At 46.1% G+C, this 15,123-nt stretch overlaps 1 protein-coding gene across 1 annotated transcript in view; it reads left to right on the top strand.

Annotated features, from left to right (window-relative positions):
- ASL (argininosuccinate lyase) overlaps nt 1-15,123 on the top strand; it is a 49,375-nt gene that overhangs the window by 16,226 nt on the left and 18,026 nt on the right. The window contains exons 5-6 of the mRNA XM_029612299.1: nt 860-916; nt 1,612-1,709. Of these exons, the coding sequence (XP_029468159.1) occupies nt 860-916; nt 1,612-1,709 (155 nt within the window). The remainder of the gene's footprint in view (nt 1-859; nt 917-1,611; nt 1,710-15,123) is intronic.

The following is a 15,123-nucleotide window of genomic DNA, read 5'->3' as shown; positions in this document are numbered from 1 at the left end:
ACTGTTCCCTGCGCAAGCTTCTGGCCGGGTAAGGGCTAGGGGATTTTTCAGCTAATTGGTTTATCCGGGCTAACTGGGCATTTAGCCGGGTAAATGGCTTTTGAAAATGTTCTTCAATGTGTCCCCTAACTCAGGAAGGAAGCCTCATTTCAGCTAAGAAGGAGGTCCTTTGTTCCGGATCTCTCCCTCTCTTTATGTGTGTCATTTTTCCATGTTTCGTGTATTGCCTGATTTGCATAGGGGCTCATTCTGAGGTCCTGTCCCACCACCTCTGGATTCCACATGTCCTGTCTTTACCAGCAAACCCATTTCCATACAGTCAGTAGCCTCCATATTCATCTTCTGGTCAAGGAAATGAAGGGTGGACCCGAATGAGAGAATTTTCCCCTCTTTTCCCCCCCCCCCCCTTTATTCCTCTGACATATCGCTTCTCCCCTACGTCATGTTCCACCATCCAGACAGGCAAGATTGTGAAACCTCAGCCTCATACAGAGCATCACCTTATGGCTATTGCCATGCCAGTGATAAAAAAACCAGAAAGGAAATTGCTCCTGGGGGGGGATGGGATGGGGGACAAATTACACTGACATCTACTTCTGATGTTTGCTTAACACTGCAGCTGCTACATCCCTCCTCAATAGCCCGTTCTGTCTCCAGGTATGACTTGTAGGCCTTCTAACTTCCCTTCGTGTAACCATCTCTACTGCTTTGCACCCCCGTGCCACCCTGTCCTTTATTTCGTACATCTTGTTAAGGTTCTTTGTTTTATTTTTCTACAGTTCTTGGCACAAACGCTGTGTACGACCGATGCTCCATAAATAAATTACTATGGTTTTTTTCTTTTTTCTCTAATCTTCAGGAGTTGATTGGCGAGGCAGCAGGAAAGCTGCACACAGGGCGAAGCCGGAATGATCAAGTAAGTTGATGGAGGGAACTGAAAATTTTCTTGTGGCATTACCCTCTGGCTGCTTTCACCACCCCTCACCTGTTTTTTTTGGCACTCTGCGGAGAGTTATGTTTTTAAAATGCCCCAGAATTTGCCAAGTATGCTCATTCCCAGTGGATAAAAGCCCAGCATCCTTTTCCAATCCAGGCTTCAAGAACCTGGCAAGTACCCAGACACTAAATAGATCCCATGCTCCAAGAACTTATGCAAACCTTTTTTAAACGCAGCTACACGAACTGCACTAACCACATCCTCTGGCAACAAATTCTAGAGCTTAATTGTGCATGGAGTGAAAAAAATGTTCTCCAATTTTCTTTTAAATGTGCTACTTGCTAACTTCATGGAGTGCCCCCTAGACCTTCTATTATCTGAAAGAGTAAATAACCGATTCACATTTATGCCTTAGCTGGGTAGATCCATTTGAAAATCACCTCTTTCTTATCTACCCATATTTAGCTATCTTTATCACTTTTTTTTTTGTCTTCATCTTACCCCTGCTTTGTCTGTCTCTTATAAAATTCAAAGCATGTCCTTGAACCCACACATCGCTGTATGTCCCTGAAGTCTGCGATAACAGGTCTGTTCCTGTTGTTAGTTCCGGGCACTGTGTGCTAACCTGTGGCTTGAAGTCTTCCATTATTTAACAGTCAAAACCTTTGCTTTAGGTTGTAACAGATATGAGGCTTTGGCTACGAGATTCCTGCTCCACGCTGGCCACTCACCTGCTACAGCTGATTAGGACGATGGTAAACCGTGCAGCAGCGTAAGTCATGGTGACGTTTTTATTTATTTAATCAACTTTTTTATAAACTGTTTATCTGTTTTTTGAAATTTAATTAAAAAAAAAACCCAAAAAAAACACCCAAAGTAGAATACAAACACAAAACTCAAATCACCAGAAGAGACTTGATCAAATAAAACAAATCTCAAAGACATAAGCAACTAACAGTTTAAAAAAAAAAAAGCAGGGAAGCAAAATCCAGCAATTGCACTTCTGCGTGACCTTAACAAAGCTCATCAAAGCCCTCTCCCCAAACCCAAGAGTTCAGTCAAGTCCTCATTCCTAAAGCCAAGCTCGTACAGCAAGCAGACACAAACCACCAGGCCCTGAAATGTAAGCCAATCCCATACCACTATCTAAAGGGCTGGGAAGATCCACATTTTTACTCTTCTCTGAACCTGAAATTTTAGTTTCAGGCTAATCTCAACAGTGAGGCTGTTCCACAGTGCTGGAGCTGCATGGGGTCAGTTGTCTTCCGAATGCACTAGGTGCTCTATATTGATTTCCCTATGTCATTAACTAGTTAAACAGCTAAAAATACAACCCAGAGTGTTAAAAAAAAATTTTTTTCCTGAGGATACTTTCATTAAAATTGGCGACAGACTCTTTTACTGTGTTGGTCTTCTCTTGATTCTAATTCTTAATTTATCCAAAAATTGTTTTTACAAGTTTGTTATATGGCTTATCCTGCTGAACAGAAAAAACAAAAGGAATCCGCCAATGTGCTTATTTAAAGAATGCTCATCATTCTTTAATAATAATAGGAGCTGCATCAGCAAGCCTGACGGCTCCTATACATAAATTGAAATAAACATGTCGAGTTGGTGATGAGCGTTCTTTAAATAAGCACATTGGCGGATTCCTTTTGTTTTATCCTGCTGAATGACATCAACTTGTTTTTTTTTTTATCTTGGGGTACTTATGGGCTGTATAACAGAAATCCAGTGGTCAGTGGTGACCAAAAAATCTGATCTGATCTTCCCGTGGCTCCTTTATTCACTCCTGGGTGACTTGAGTTTCCTCATTGCCCGAAAGCTGAATGAAAGCTGCCTCTGAGAAGGTAACCCCCATTGGCCTTGCTTTTGATGCTGTCAAGGGCCACCACGCAATGGTAGTCCTCGACCTTCCCTCCCTCCGTGGAGCATGAGCTTACCACCTCCATGAAGTACACAAGCCCTGCTGGCCCTATGGGGCAGGAGACTCTAAGCCAAGTATGCTGCACTACAACACACGTTCCCTGTACGTACCTGGATCAGTCCAGACCGCTGGGTTATGCCTCCCTTCCAACAGATGGAGACAAGAGAAAAACTTGCAAGGCACCCCATCTTACACTGGTGTGCCATCTGCGATCCTTCAGTATTTCTCTGACTCCAACAGATGAAGGTGGCAGAACCTGCGGTCCTGATCCTTCGGTTGGGAAGGCCTTGTGCTTTAATTCTACCTCTGGTTATATCAGTTTAATAAAAAAAAAAAAAAAGGAAAGGAGTACAAGTCCTCTCAAGGGGTTGGAGCCTATCCCCCCTTGGTAGCAGGCATGGCTGGGGTTGGGGGCCCTTAGAACCTGATTGCCCGGAGCTTGTCCTTCAGACCGGTGAGTAGGGGGATTTACCGGTGGGCTGGTCCCTCCCCCTAACAGCCCAGAGATGCTTTCATTCCTCTGGAGAGACCTGACTTTACAAAACTAGACCCAGGGATGTTTCATTCCCCTGGTTCATCGTGTGCAAAAAAAATTAAAAAAGCACTTAGCTGTCGCAGGTCTCCCAGGTCTCTGGAGGGACTAATTTTTTGCTCATTTTTTAGTTTCCCTCGTCGCCGCGCCTGCTGGTGATGCCGTGGGGGATCACGGGGAGCCGGCTGCACAGCTCTCCTGCGATGGCCTCTGCTCCTGATGTCTTCCCAGGGGAGAGGGCCCATGTGGGGCGTCTCTCATGTGGTCCCGAGGTGCGGGGAAGAAACTGACTGCTCGGAGACCTCTGCCTGCCCCACTCCCGATCAGCGTGGGAATGGCGGCCATTTTGAATCCTCTTGGCTCTGATGCAGATCAGTGCTTGAGGGGAAGAGATTTCCCGCCACAGCTTTGCCTGCCAAATCTGAGCCCTGAGAGGCCTCAGGGCTCAGTGCCTGCTTCCCCACAGGGGAGGGGGGTCTTAAAGAGTCAGCACCCTTTATCGTCTCAGTTTGTGCTTTTACTGCACAAAGCTTATCTGGAGGCAGAGTCTGATTTTCAGTCACAGGAGCGTCTGCCAGCGAAGGTCCCCAGATCTGCAGAAGGGCAGGACACCACTAGAATTAGGACGGTCCATGGGATTTCGGATGCGTCGGGGGGCCCCGCTAGCTGGACTTTTCATCACCAAACCCTTCCAGCGTGGATGCAGACGAGGAAGTTGAAAAATCCGTCCCAGTTGAGGGAGATGATCCGCGGGTGCTCAGACTGTTTCGGAGGGATGAGCTTGATCCTATGACTTCCTCATGTTCTTGCGGAGCTGGGGATTCAGGCTCCGCAGCAAGTTTTGGAGCCTTCCATGGTGGATCCCGTCCTGTTGGGTCTTCAGGCTCCTCCTAGGACTTTTCCTTTCCACCCGATGCTGTTGCAGCTCATGCTTCGGGAGTGGGACACTCCAGAGGCAAGTCTGAGCGTTGGCAGAGCTATGGAGAAGCTCTATCCGCTACCTGAGGATTCGATGGAGCTTCTCAAAGTTCCTAAGGTGGACGCGGGCCGTTTCGGCTATCACCAAGCGAATGATTCCGGTGGCAGGAGCAGCTGCACTTAAGGACCTCCAAGATAGGAAGCTTGAAGTCCTTCTTAAGCGGATCTTTGAGGTGTCTGCTTGGTGTCAGAGCAGCAGTCTGCAGTAGTCTCATGCAGCGGACAATCCTGAGATGGGTGCAACAGCTACTCACTGCTCAGGATCTTCCCCCGGCGGAGCAGGCAGAGCATGTGGAGGCAGCAGTAGCGTATTCCGCGGATGCCTTGTATGACTTCCTTGCGCACGATGGTCTCCGCGGTTTCGGCCAGGAGGCTTCTTTGGCTCCGAAACTGGTCTGCCGACGGCTTCTCCAAGTCGCAGTTGGGGGCACTTCCGTTCAAAGGAAAATTTTTATTTGGGGATGATCTAGAACATCTCATCAAGTCCCTAGGAGACCATAAAGTGTACAAGCTTCCGGAAGACAAGCCTAGGCCATCTAGAACCTTCGGGCAGCACCGTTTTCGTCAGGGCAGAGCCCCTTCCTTTGCTCCGCGGCAGCCTTCAGCGAGGTCCCAGTCTTGGGCTCATTCCTTTCGCAGCCGAAGGTCTCCCCGCGATGGGGGCCCTCAGGAATCTGCCAGCGGCAAATCTTCCCAATGAAGGTACACCGACCCACTCCTCCATTCCGGTGATAGGAGGTTGTCTCTCCCTGTTTTTTGAGGAATGGGTCAAGATTACTTCGGACCAGTGGGTTCTCGGCATCATAAAACACAGCTATGCTTTAGATTTTGCTCGCCCGCTGCGAGTTCTGTTTTTCGTGTCTCCCAGCGGGTCCCTGGCAAAGCAACAAGTGGTGAGCCAAACCCTGTGGCGGTTGAAAGACCTGGGAGCCATTGTTCCAGTTCCTCTGGCTGAGTGCAGGACCGGCAGGTACTCAATATATTTCGTGGTTCCCAAGAAGGAAGACTCCTTCTGCCCAATTTTGGACCTGAAGAAAGTGAACAGAGCGTTTCGGGTGCCCCACTTCCGCATGGAGACTCTGCAGTCAGTCATTGCGGCTGTCCGCACAGGCGGGTTTTTGGCCTCACTGGATCTGACGGAGACTTATCTTCACATAGGGATCCGCGAGCATCATCAGAGGTTTCTGCGGTTTATGGTCCTAGGCGAGCATTATCAATTCCAAGCGCTTCCATTCGGATTGGCAACAGCTCCCTGCGTCTTCACCAAAGTGATGATAGTAGTGGCGGCAGCTCTCAGACGGGAAGGGATCTTGGTTCATCCCTACTTGGACGATTGGCTCATTCGAGCGAAGTCAGAGGAACTTTGCAAGATAGCAGTTTGCTCGGTTTTGCAGCGTCTTCAATCTCTCGGATGGGTCGTCCATTTTGCCAAAAGCCATTTGGTCCCGTCCCAAATGCTGGACTTCTTGGGAGCCTGGTTCGACACTGCTGTCAGCAAGGTTTTTCTCATGCAGGAGAGGATCGACAAGCTGACGTCTCAGATTCAGCATCTGTTGGCCCTGCCGATACTCAAAAGCATGGGATTACTTGCAGGTTCTTGGTTCTATGGCATCTACTCTGGAGTTAGTCCCCTGGGTCTTTGCTCATATGAGAACTTTGCAGAGAGCATTGCTTTCTTGCTGGGATCCCAAGTCAGAAGAATTCCAGTTACCCTTACCGCTCATGGACCCGGTCAGAGCCAGACTCAGTTGGTGGTTGGTCCCCGAACACTTACGACACGGGGTGGACCTGGGGGAGCCCCAGTGGGTAATCGTGACAACAGATGCCAGCCTTTCCGGTTTGCCAATCTCGCTTGGCACAAGGTCAATGGACACATCAAGAGGCAAAGTGGTCCATAAATCGCTTAGAAACAAGAGCAGTACGCCCAGTGCTGCGCAGCTTTCTCCCTCTCGTGCGGCATCATTCTGTAAGGATTTTGTCAGACAACGCGACGATGGTGGCGTACATCAATTGTCAAGGGAGAACAAGAAGTCGTCCGGTGGCCTGGGATGCAGACAAGCTGATGGTCTGGGCGGAAAGCAATCTCGCCTGATTGGCGGATTTTCTCAGCCGGCAGCAATTGGACCCCGGGGAGTGGGAGCTATCCGAGGAAGCGATGTAGTTATTAACTTGTCGGTGGGGAGTGCCTCACCTGGACTTGATGGCGACTCAGCAGAAAGCGAAGGCGGCTCGTTTCTTCAGTCACAGAAGGGAGCACGGGGTGGAAGGAGTAAATGCTCTGGTCTTTCTGTGGCCCCGCAACATTCTGCTCTACGTCTTTCCCCCCTGGCCATTGGTGGGCAAGGTCTTAAGAAGAATAGAGACCCACCCAGGGTCGGTCATCCTCATAGCCCCAGAATGGCCACGGAGGCCTTGGTTCACGGATCTAGTCAACTTGGCGGTGGACAGCCCCTTTCATCTCAGTCATCTTCCGAATCTTCTTCGGCAAGGTCCAGTATTTTTCAACCAGGCAGCTCGCTTTTGTCCAGTGGCCTGGCTTATGAAAAGAGGCAGTTAAGAAAGAAGGGCTATCCTGATTCAGTCATTTCCACCCTCCGGGCACGAAAGACACCTACTTCGCTCACATATGTTCGGGTCTGGAAGGCTTTCGATTCTTGGTGTAGCAGTTTGGATGTTTCACCAAGGCGTGCCACCATTGTTCATATTCTTGCCTTCTTACAGGATTCAGGTTGTAGCTCTGGGCTGTTTAAGGGGAAAGATTGACGGAGCGTCCCTTGCAGCCCACCCTGACGCAGCATGTTTTCTGAGGAGTGCTAAGCATTTGAACCCCCCCCAGTTTGAGCAGTATGTCCTTTTGGAGTCTGAATCTGGTTCTCCTGGGGTTGTGCGAACTTCCTTTTGAGCTCCTCAAACAGGCCACTTTGAAAGATCAAATGCTCAAGAGCATCTTTTTAGTAGCTATCTGCTCGCCAAGGCGAATATCTGAGATTCAGGCGCTGTCCTGCAGGAAACCTTTTCTTCGGATTTCCAATTTGGGGGTGTCTATTAGAACAGTACTATCCTTTCTACCAAAGGTTGTGTTGGATTTTCACTTGAATCAGTGAGTGGAGTTGTCGGCTTTTCCGGATTTGGATCGTGATTCCCCTCAGGCTCGCGAATTGCGGAATTTGGATGTCCGGGTTCTCCTTCGATATTTGGAGGTTACTAATGGTTTTAGGTTTTTGGACCATCTCTTTGTCCTATGGAGCGGGCTTAAGGACATAAGGCATCCGAAGCTACCATTGCCCGATGGTAAAAGGAAGCTATAGCTTCAGCATATATATGTCACGGATGTGCAGTGCCAGATGATCTAAAAGCTCATTCGATCAGGTCTCAAGCGGCATCTTGGGCAGAGTCAGTTTGTCTCACCGCAGGAGATCTGCAGGGCGGCTACTTGGAAGTCTCTACACATTTTTGCAAAGCATTACTGTATGGACGTCCGAGCTCCGGATGTCGACTGTTTTAGCAGCAGTGTTCTTCGAGCAGGACTCTCCAGGTACATCCCAGCGGTCTGGACTGCTCCGGGTACATACAGGGAAAGGAAAATTTGATTCTTACCTGCTAATTTTTGTTCCTGTAGTACCACAGATCAATCCAGATGCCCGCCCATTCAGGAGGGTATTCTGGTCTGGAGAGTCCACACAGAATATATTTTGTCTTTTTCATTGGCAGCTGTTTTTTCTGCAGAGTATATTGACGATAAAGAAGCTACCGAAGATACCCAAAACAGTGCTCCTTACATGTACATAGTTGTCAGTTTGACGTTGGGCTGTTTTTTGATCTAGCCATTGGTTTTCAAATTTTTGTTCATTCTGCTATGGTATTGATTATACTGAAGGATCGCAGGTGGGACACCAGTCTAAGAGGGGGTGCCTTGCATGTTTTTCTCTGTCTCCATCTGCTGGAAGGGAGGCATAACCCAGCGGTCTGGACTGATCTGTGGTACAAAGTAGGTTTAGATGCCAAGAGATGTCCGATTAGAACTATTTTTATTGGAGGCATATTTTTAAAAAGAGCCCGACTCTGGCCGAGTTTCGCCCCTACACTGGGGCTGCCTCAGGGGCTAAAATACATAAATAACCAATATAATTCAACAAACAGGACATACAAAAACTGAAATCATGATACAAATATATGGTAACATAAAAAATAAAAAGGCACTATTACAAATATAATTCAGTTACTCAAGAGAATTTTTTATAGGCAGCAGGGATAAAAATGAAATGAATATAAGTGCATGATTTTACCTATATGACATAAATCTTTTATGTATATGAGTTGAATCTCATATCAATTGCTTCCTGATATTCTGTAAAGGTATGCACAAAAAAGGATCAAACAGGTATATGTTGTACTAAAAAAAGGAAATTAAAAGTAGAGGCTAGCAATAATATTCTAACTACCAAAATCGCTAAAAGACCAGCAGCAATAAGAAATTTAAAACCAGGTATGTTCTGCACTAAATGTTCTAGCAACCAGGCAATGCACTTTAGCTTGGAACATACTGTTAATAAGAAATTAAAAGGCCATAGATTGAAACAAGTATAAGCGGGATATTAAAAAGTAAATTAAAAAAACAATAGAACAGCTAGCCGATGGGTTAAAAACAAAGATAAAAAAATTTATAAAAGGTTAAAAATGATGATCAAGTGGTCAAAACATACCAATTAAAACTTACTTTTGGTGCAGAGAATCAGCTGGGACGTTGACGAGTGTTCAATGCAATTGTTCTGAATATCGATACACTTGGTGTAAAAAGAAGCCTTTATTGAAGGCTTCGTTTTACACCGATCTTCTTCATCTTTTCGCTTATCAGCTACACTGGATCGGCTTCCGCTTTGTTTTTTGGATCTATCGATTCGCTTGTACAGTGTTGAGCTGTTTTTGAAGAAGCTATATACTATGGTGCACTTGTCTATGGGATAAGAGTTTTAAATCTGCAGTACACAAAAAACCCTCAAAAAATCCATGTGTATTTTTTTAGATCATGGTACACCCAAGATCTAAAAAAATCAAAGCAAACACTAAGACAAACCGAAAAAAAATGAAGAAGAACCCCAACACCAGAACTGAAAGACAAATACAGAACACTACTTCACAAATACGCAACGGATCTCAACACAGCAAAGCGAAACTACTACACAACAAAGATACACGAATACCAATTCAACCCCAGGACCCTCTTCTCCTACGTCAAAGACCTAACCAACTCAACTCTGAATGACTCAGCCATGGACACCCACTCCATCTCCAGTGAAAAGCTAGCACACTTCTTCAAAGAAAAGGTAAACAACATCATCGCCAAGATTCCCCCAACCCACCTTGACCCAACAGAAACCCTTCAACTCAACTCAACATGGTCACATTTCGCCCCTGTAGCCTCGACAGAAATAGAATCCATCATAAAAAGAACCAACCCCGCCTCTCATCCCTTAGATCCCATCCCTTTCAAAACCTTAAAACTAATCAGCAAGATCATCACCAAACCTATAACCGACATCTTCAACCTATCGCTCGAGCAAGGAATATTCCCCGACAAACTCAAAAACGCAGTAGTGAAACCCATCCTCAAAAAACCTCAACTCGACAAATCTGACCCAGCCAACTACAGACCAGTTTCCAACCTCCCGTTCATAGCGAAAATCCTCGAAAAAAAACAGTCAATCAACTCACGGATCACCTTGAAAACCATAACATCTTGCTATCTGCACAGCATGGCTTCAGAAAACTATTTAGCACCGAAACTCTCCTCCTCACTCTCACCGACACCATCCTCAGAGGACTCGACTGTGGACAATCATACCTCCTGATACTCCTCGACATATCCGCCGCCATCGACACCATCAATCACAAAACACTCCTCTTAAGTCTCAAAGAGATCGGACTACGAGACACCACAATCAAATGGTTCGAGTCATATCTCCATAACAGATCATGCAACATCAAGATAAATGCATCTGAATCCTCCTGAATAACACTTACACATGGCATCCCACAAGGCTCCTCCCTCTCCTCCACCCTATTCAACATTTACCTCCTCCCCCTCTGCAAGTTCCTCTCAAAATTAGACCTCACCTATCTGGTCTATGCCAACAACATACAAATTTTACTCCCCATAAACAAATCCATCGAAGACACCCTAAACAGATGGAACCAACTCAGCATGGAAATTACTCAATTGTTATCCCAACTATCACTATGTCTCAACCAAAGCAAGACCGAAATCCTATGCATCTCCAATGAGCTCACCTCAGCATCATCACCTCTAATAACGCAGGGGCACAACTCACACCATCTACAAGAAATTTGGGAGTAACCATTGACTATGAACTCAACCTCAAGCACCACATCTCCAACATGATCAAAGATGGATTCTTTAAACTGCAAACACTAAAAAAGCTCAAACCCCTCCTCCACACAAGACTTTCAAACAGTACTACAATCAATAATCTTTTCTAAGTTGGATTACTGCAATGCATTACTCCTTGGACTACCCGAAACCACCATCCAACCTCTTCAAGTACTGCAAAACGCAGCTGCCAGGACCATCACTGTTAAAAAAAAAAATGCAACCACATCACACCCACACTAAAAAGACTTCACTGGCTGCCCATCGCCCAAAGAATACAATATAAAACCCTCACCCTCATCCACAAAAAAATAAACAACGAGATGAACTGGCTAAACACTGCCATTCTCCCATACTCCCCCCAAAGAAACCTCAGATCCGCAGACACTGGCCTACTCATCATTTCCAGCTCTAAAACTGCGCACCTCCCCTCCACCTGAAAACAAGCCTTATCAGTTGCCGGCCCCACCCTCTGGAACTCCCTCCCACCCCTTCTCAGGAATGAACCCTCCACTCAAGTATTCAAAAACAACTCAAAACCTGGCTCTTCAGAAAAGCCTTCCCCCCCCTGATACATAACCCCCAACCTGGGACCCAACCTGCCTTCAAATAAAACCCCCTCCACTGTTCCGCCCTGATGTAACCCCCCTCTACATAATCATTTATATATCTCCCCCCCCCCCCCCCCCCCGGCAAACCAATCTGTATCTCTAAGCAGGTTATTAACTACAACGTTTCTCTCAATCTACATTCTAAACATTAATCTCTATAGCTCATGTTTCCTTTCAAGTTACAATGTTGTTATGCATTATCAATATTAATCAGTTAACAAATGTATCACTTTAACCATTATGTAAGTTATCATGTTAGAATGTAAGTTACCTTGTTACAATATAAAATAAGCAGTCCCTGCCTTATTGGTTTCTTGTTTCATGTAAACCGATGTGATATCTCGATCGAATGTTGGTATATAAAAGCAAATAAATAAATAAATGTGTATGACCTATGATTATAAATCACAATGCATTCAACCAAGACTTCAGTCACTCTGATTAATGAGTGCACTTAGCAGCCCTGTCTTTATGAGTCATAGTACATGTTCAGTGTCTGTAAAGGTTTATACTTTTTAAGATGTCTTGGTGTCTTTCCAAGGAGAAATAGTAATTGGTGTATTAATGACCTTCACTTCATCGGCTCTTGTATCTGAATAGAAAAATCCGGCACAAATGAGGAGATGAAATGGATTCTTTGCACTTGGCTTTAGAAACTCTTATTTCCCGATGCAAGATGTTGGCTTTCAATCAAACTCCCATTTCCTTTTCGACTTCTTTCTCTCCTTAATGAGAATTTGCACCACTGGTAGGCCTGGTGTGGAGGCTTCTTGGTTTTTATCTCGCATGTATCCTGGCAACCAAGTGATGAGCAGGGAGCTGAAATGTAATTAGGAAGACCACAATTACAGTTTGTTCTGTGTCATTTCAGCCTTTTAATTCATTACATGTTGCTGCAACAAATTCTTTCCAGCCATTACATTTTGTTAAAAAGTCTCCTAGGCACATCCACGCCAAGTCCTCTCATCCATCATTTTTATTTTACAAAAGGTAACTTTTAATCTCTGGATTTTTAACCCTCCTCCAAACTATGCTTAAGACATATTATTAAATCCTGTGCCATGTGAAAAGAAGCGGGCTTGTGCTCCTCCGGGGTCTCCTCCCAAAATAATCGTAGTTTGGCAGTAAACTCCATCTTCAACTTGCAGCAAATCCTGAACCTACCCTCTCTGAAGATGCAGGAACAAATTTCTTATTAAAAAAAAAAAAAAAAAGACGGGTGATGACTACAAAATAGACCCGAACAGTATGGGAGAAAGGAACGCCGGTGGCAGTCGGGTAAGGATAATATGGAGAATATAATTGCAGCTGTCTTGGAGGATATGGAGAGTGACACTTCAAAAAGGCTATCGGCGGCACTAAGATCGCCTGAGTAAACTTTAGTCTGTTATGGATGAAATTAGAGAAGGCTTTGGAGCCTCATGTGCAGAAGAGAGCTCAAGCTGAGCAGAGGATTGCGCAGTAAGAGGAGCGAACAGATTGTATTGGCCAGCAGCTTGCTGATTTTAAAGAAGGAAAAATTTTAAACTTTACTGGAGCGACTGGAAGATCTAGAGAACAGGGGTCGTAGAAATATTAGGTTGGTGGGTCTCTCTGAATTAGTAAGAGAGAGAATTCAGGGACAGCGAGTCCTTTTCCCCAAAAAGAGCTTGCATTCTAAAAGGTGGACTTTAAAAGCCTTATGTGTGCAAAAATGGCCACCTACGCGCTTAAGTGGGCCGTGCAGGAGCTGCGCAAACTTTAAATAGCTGGGCAGGGCACACGTACGTTGAAGTACACGCACTCAGAAAAAGTAGGCGGAAAAGGGGCCCGGCATGGGTGTTCCAGCGGCGGAGCGAGCACTGACGTACGTAACTCCAATTTTCCTCAGCCAGCGTGCGTATGTTACGAGCGTCACTTTTGCTACAGCTCCTTCTTAGGCGCGAGGGAGAGACTCAGAGACCCAGTCTGATACTGTATATAAAGAACATTGTAAGGGAACACTTTGATTTGGGGTGAGTTTTCGAGAAGTGGGTTGGGGTTAGGGGGGGTGTTACAGACACATTGGGGGCCGATGAAATATCATGCGCTCACGTCCCCTCTCTTGGGCGCTCGATCTAATATTCTAATGAGCTGGCGCACGAAAAGGGATGTGCAGTGAATAATTTGCACGTCCCTAACACATCCATGCCATCGAGCGCCCAGGAGAGGGGACGCAGGTAAGGAAAACGGACACTCAAGTTTCTGAACGCCCATTTTCCTAATCCGTATACAACCACGGGTTAGGAAAATGGATGCTCATAAATTGAGCTTCCCTTTTCCTAACCTGACTGTCCAGTTTTGTTTTGGTTTTTTTTTTTTTTTTGTTGCAGCTTTCTGTACTTCCTCCTGCTCAGTATCGCAACAATATTAAGTAGGAGGAACCAAAAAAAACAAACTGTATTTTTTGCTCTTCTGAGCATGGCTTGGGATGCCTCAAAACTTAACACCAGCTCTGGGCTGACGTTAATTTTGAGCATTAAAATGTGCACGTCAGGCACACTTTATTATTATTATTTTTTTTTTAGATCAGGGGTACTAGCTAATACCCTCATCAACATGGCATTTGACGGTGATGAGCGCTATTAGCTACGTGCCAGTATGGACACGTGTTTTGGACGCACTAATCCCGATATTACATTGGGTGTAATTCTAACGCGTCCAAAACGCACGTCCAATCGCATCAATATCGGCTCGCTGAACTCAACGCCCAATATTGCATCAGCCCCATTCAGAGGTATCCATTGAAAAATTGTCATTAAAGAATTTTTGACCTTTTTATAAGGGATGAAAATTCTAACAAGAGGAGTTGATTTGTACACTGCAGTCTCTGCTAGCCGCATTGTAGAAATCAACTCCTTTTCATCCCTTATAAGGTCTAAAATTCTTTTAATGATGTCAATTTTCCAATGGATACATCCTGAATGTGTCTGTAACAACACTCCCCAACCCACCTCCCAAAAACTCACCCCGAATCAAATTGCCCCCTTACAATGGCCCATATATAAAGCATCAGACTGAGCCTTGCATGTGTACAGCTGCAGATGTGCACGTGAAGAGTATTTTATAACCTACATGTGTAGGTTATATGTGTAGGTTATAAAATAGTGTATATTTTTGTGCGCAGCGAGATGCGCGTATTTATGGGCGCACGTGCAGCCCTTTTAAAACCTACCCTTTTAAAAGTGGGTAGAGGAGACAATGGGAGACTGAGGGGCAGATTTTAAAAAAGTACGCGAGCGCGTACTTTTGTTTGTGCACCCGGCGCAAACAAGAGTACGCCGGATTTTAATAGATACGCGCGTAGCCGCACGTATCTTTTAAAATCCGGGGTCAGCGCGCGCAAGGCTGCGCAAAATCGGCAGCCTGTGCGCGCTGAGCCACGCAGCCTGCCTCCGTTCCCTCCAAGGCCGATCCGGAGGGGAACTTTCTTTCCGGCGTCCCCCCACCTTCCCTTTCCTTGCCCTAATTCCCCCCCCCCCCCCCACCTTTATTTCAAAGGTTACGCCTGCCCAAGGCAGGCGTAACTTGCACGGGCCGGCTGCTGGCGTGCCATGTTCAGGTCCGGGGGCTGGTCCAGAGGCAGCAGCCACGCCCCCCCCCCCCCCCCCCCCGATGACGTGCCGGCCGTGACACGCCCCCCCCCAGGAAAGCCCTGGGACTTACGCGTGCCGCCGAGCCTATGCAACATAGGCTCGGCGCGCGCAGGGGGTGGAAGGGGCAGCTTTTTGG

This window comes from Rhinatrema bivittatum, chromosome 8 (assembly GCF_901001135.1).
Source record: "Rhinatrema bivittatum chromosome 8, aRhiBiv1.1, whole genome shotgun sequence".
In the NCBI taxonomy this organism is placed as follows: Eukaryota; Metazoa; Chordata; class Amphibia; order Gymnophiona; family Rhinatrematidae; genus Rhinatrema; species Rhinatrema bivittatum.
This window is presented reverse-complemented; position numbering and strand designations above follow the sequence as displayed.